At 70.2% G+C, this 2,526-nt stretch overlaps 1 protein-coding gene across 1 annotated transcript; it reads right to left on the bottom strand.

The window, feature by feature from the left end:
- Positions 1–808: 808 nt before the first annotated feature.
- Positions 809–2,206, bottom strand: Cdk5r2 (cyclin dependent kinase 5 regulatory subunit 2). The gene has a single exon (XM_021664263.2). It carries the CDS (start codon positions 2,076–2,078, stop codon positions 951–953), a length of 1,128 nt encoding a protein of 375 aa, XP_021519938.1. The 5' UTR covers positions 2,079–2,206; the 3' UTR covers positions 809–950.
- Positions 2,207–2,526: the final 320 nt, after the last annotated feature.

Below are 2,526 nucleotides of genomic sequence, written 5' to 3'. Positions count from 1 at the left end.
GTGGTCTACCGGGTTGGATCTTGCCCTCAAATCTCAGCCTCCTGAACGAAGGCGAGCAGCCCTTTCCCCTTCAGCTCCCAGCATGCAACACGTTGGAAAAGGTGGAGAGAGGCTGTGGGGGTGAGGAAAAGGATCACCCTGATCTTTGCCTGGGCACGTGGGACTGCAATCTCTTGTCCACTTCAGTCTATTCAAATTAAAAAAACTAAGGGTCTTTTTGGTCTGGGGGAGAGGGGTGTGGAGTCTAGGGGTTAGGGGGAGAAGGGCAGGATGGCACAAGCAGGGGGAGGGGAAGAGAGAGGAGGGAGAGGTGGTGACATTTGACCAGAAGAAGGAAAAAGAACAAGAAGGGTACACGGGAACACAAGTGTGGGGAAAACGGGGAGGGCCATAGGGGTCCCGTCAGGCCCGGGGTAAGGCGGAGAAGGGTAGAGCCCAGGGAGGGCCAGTGGCAAGGCAGAGAGAGGGAGCTGTAGACTGGAGGAAAGATGAAGACACAGAAAAGGTGAGGAACCGGACGAAACCCAGGGAGTTGGGGTGGGGGGTGGGGGGCGGACTTTGAGATGCCCACAGCGGGGAAGAGGGGAGAGACCCGGGCAGGGGCAGAAATGGGAAGATGGAGGCGCAGACAGACGGGGAAAGGGTGGACGAAGTCGGGGGCGCCCTTCCCGCGCTCGTCCCCCACGCCCACCCCAAGCCCAGCGAATCCAGACACCGTGGCCTCCGGCGTCCTAGCCTCCACCTTCCCCTGCGGGACAGAGGCGGCTCCTCCTCGGCCACCCCCACCCCCCGCCCGGCCTGGGCGTCATAGAGCACAGCAGTCAGAGCGGCGGTGGCTGGATGGTCCCGGGGTGGGGGTGGGAGTGGGGGGAAGGGTCCCGGGTGTGCGTGAGGGGCTGGGGAGGGCTGGGGTGGGTGGGGGGACGCGGGGGACGGGCCCCTGGGTCTCCCTAGCGGTCCAAGTTCAGAGTCCAGTGCTTGGCTCCGGCCGCGCAGCTGTCCCTGGCGGCCGAGGCGGAGGGGGCGGACGCCGCGCTCCCTCCCGGCGGCCCCCCGGCTCCCGCCGCGGCCTCGCCCTCGTTCTTGAGGTCTTGAAAGACTTGCGTGAAGAAGTGGGGGTCGGCGTTGAGCCGCAGCATCTGCGGGCTGAGCCGCTGGATGAGGCGCAGGCAGCGCTGCCAGAAGCGCTCCTTGTCGGGCTCCACGAGGAAGGGCTTGAGCGGGTAGGAGATCTCGTTGCCCATGTAGGAGTAGGCGAGGTAGAGGCAGGTGAGGAAGGCGGCCTGCAGCTCGGCGGCCGACGCCAGCTCGTCCCCGCGCAGCGACTCGCGGCACAGCAGGTACACGAACACCAGGTTGGCCGGGGTGATGAAGGCCTGGTCCTGCCAGCCCTGCAGCAGCAGCGAGCGGTCCACGCCGCGGAACCAGCCCACCAGCTCGCCGGGGCTCAGCTCCTTGAGGCGGTAGCAGCGGCGGCACACGAAGTCGCCCAGGCAGCGGAGCAGCTCGCCGGTGGACGCCTGCACGATGACCCGGCGAGGGGAGCCCCCGGGGGCCGGAGGGGGAGCCGCCGCTTGCGGGGCCGGGGGGGGAGGGGGCGGAGGGGGCGGCGGCTTGCCCCCGCCCGAGCCCGGCGGAGGGGCGGCCGAGCTGCCCCCCGACGGGGGCTCGCAGGGGGCGGCGGCCGAGGGCACCGTGGGCACCGGCACGGCCAGGGGTTTGGCCGCTCCGCCACCGTCGGGGGCGTCGCGGCCCTTGCGGAGAAGGTTCTCGCGGTTGCGCTGCTGGACCAGCGGGTCGGCGCCTCCGGACGCGGGCTTGGGCGTCACCTTCTTGCTGCCTTTCTTCTTCTTGGCCGAGGCCGCCACCAGGCGCTTCCAGGTGAGCGCCGAGATGAGCACGGACGGCCGCTTGAGCCGGCTCTCGCCTTTGCCGCCCTTGCCCGCCGGCGGCGCGCCGTAGCCCCCCACCAGCGCCTCGTCCCCCGCGGGCGGCGCCTTCTTCTTCTCCTCCGGCAGCCCTCCCGGCCTCCGGCCCTTGGCCGAGGAAGCGGGGGACAGCGACAGCACCGTGCCCATCCTGCAGAGCCGGGGGGCCGGCGCCCGGGCCCCGGCGGGAACCGCGGGCGGCGCCGCTGCTGCTGCTGCTGCTGCTGCTGCAGCCCCGGGGGACCCGGCGGTGGGGGGCGGGGGGGGGCCGCCGAGCCCCGGCCCGGGCGCGCGGACGGGCGGGGGGAAAGGAGCCGCTCCGCTGCGCCGCGGCGGCTGCTCTGAGCCCGAGCTGCGCCAGCTGCAGCGTCAGCCCCACCCCTTAGCCCCCCCCCTTCGCCACGCCGCGCCCCGCCTCTCGCGCCCAATCCCCGCTCGGGCTGATTTCGAGCGGCAGTTCTTCTGGCCAATAGGCCGGGGCATGCTGATCTAAAGTCCCGCCTCACCCACCGCCCGGAGTCTGTAGTCCCTTACCTTTACCCGAAAGGGGAAAGGGGGAAGAGGAGGATGAAAAGCGGGGTAGGAGGGGTTGATTCTG

The sequence above is a fragment of the Meriones unguiculatus genome, chromosome 15, assembly GCF_030254825.1.
Source record: "Meriones unguiculatus strain TT.TT164.6M chromosome 15, Bangor_MerUng_6.1, whole genome shotgun sequence".
Lineage (NCBI taxonomy): Eukaryota > Metazoa > Chordata > Mammalia > Rodentia > Muridae > Meriones > Meriones unguiculatus.
This window is presented reverse-complemented; position numbering and strand designations above follow the sequence as displayed.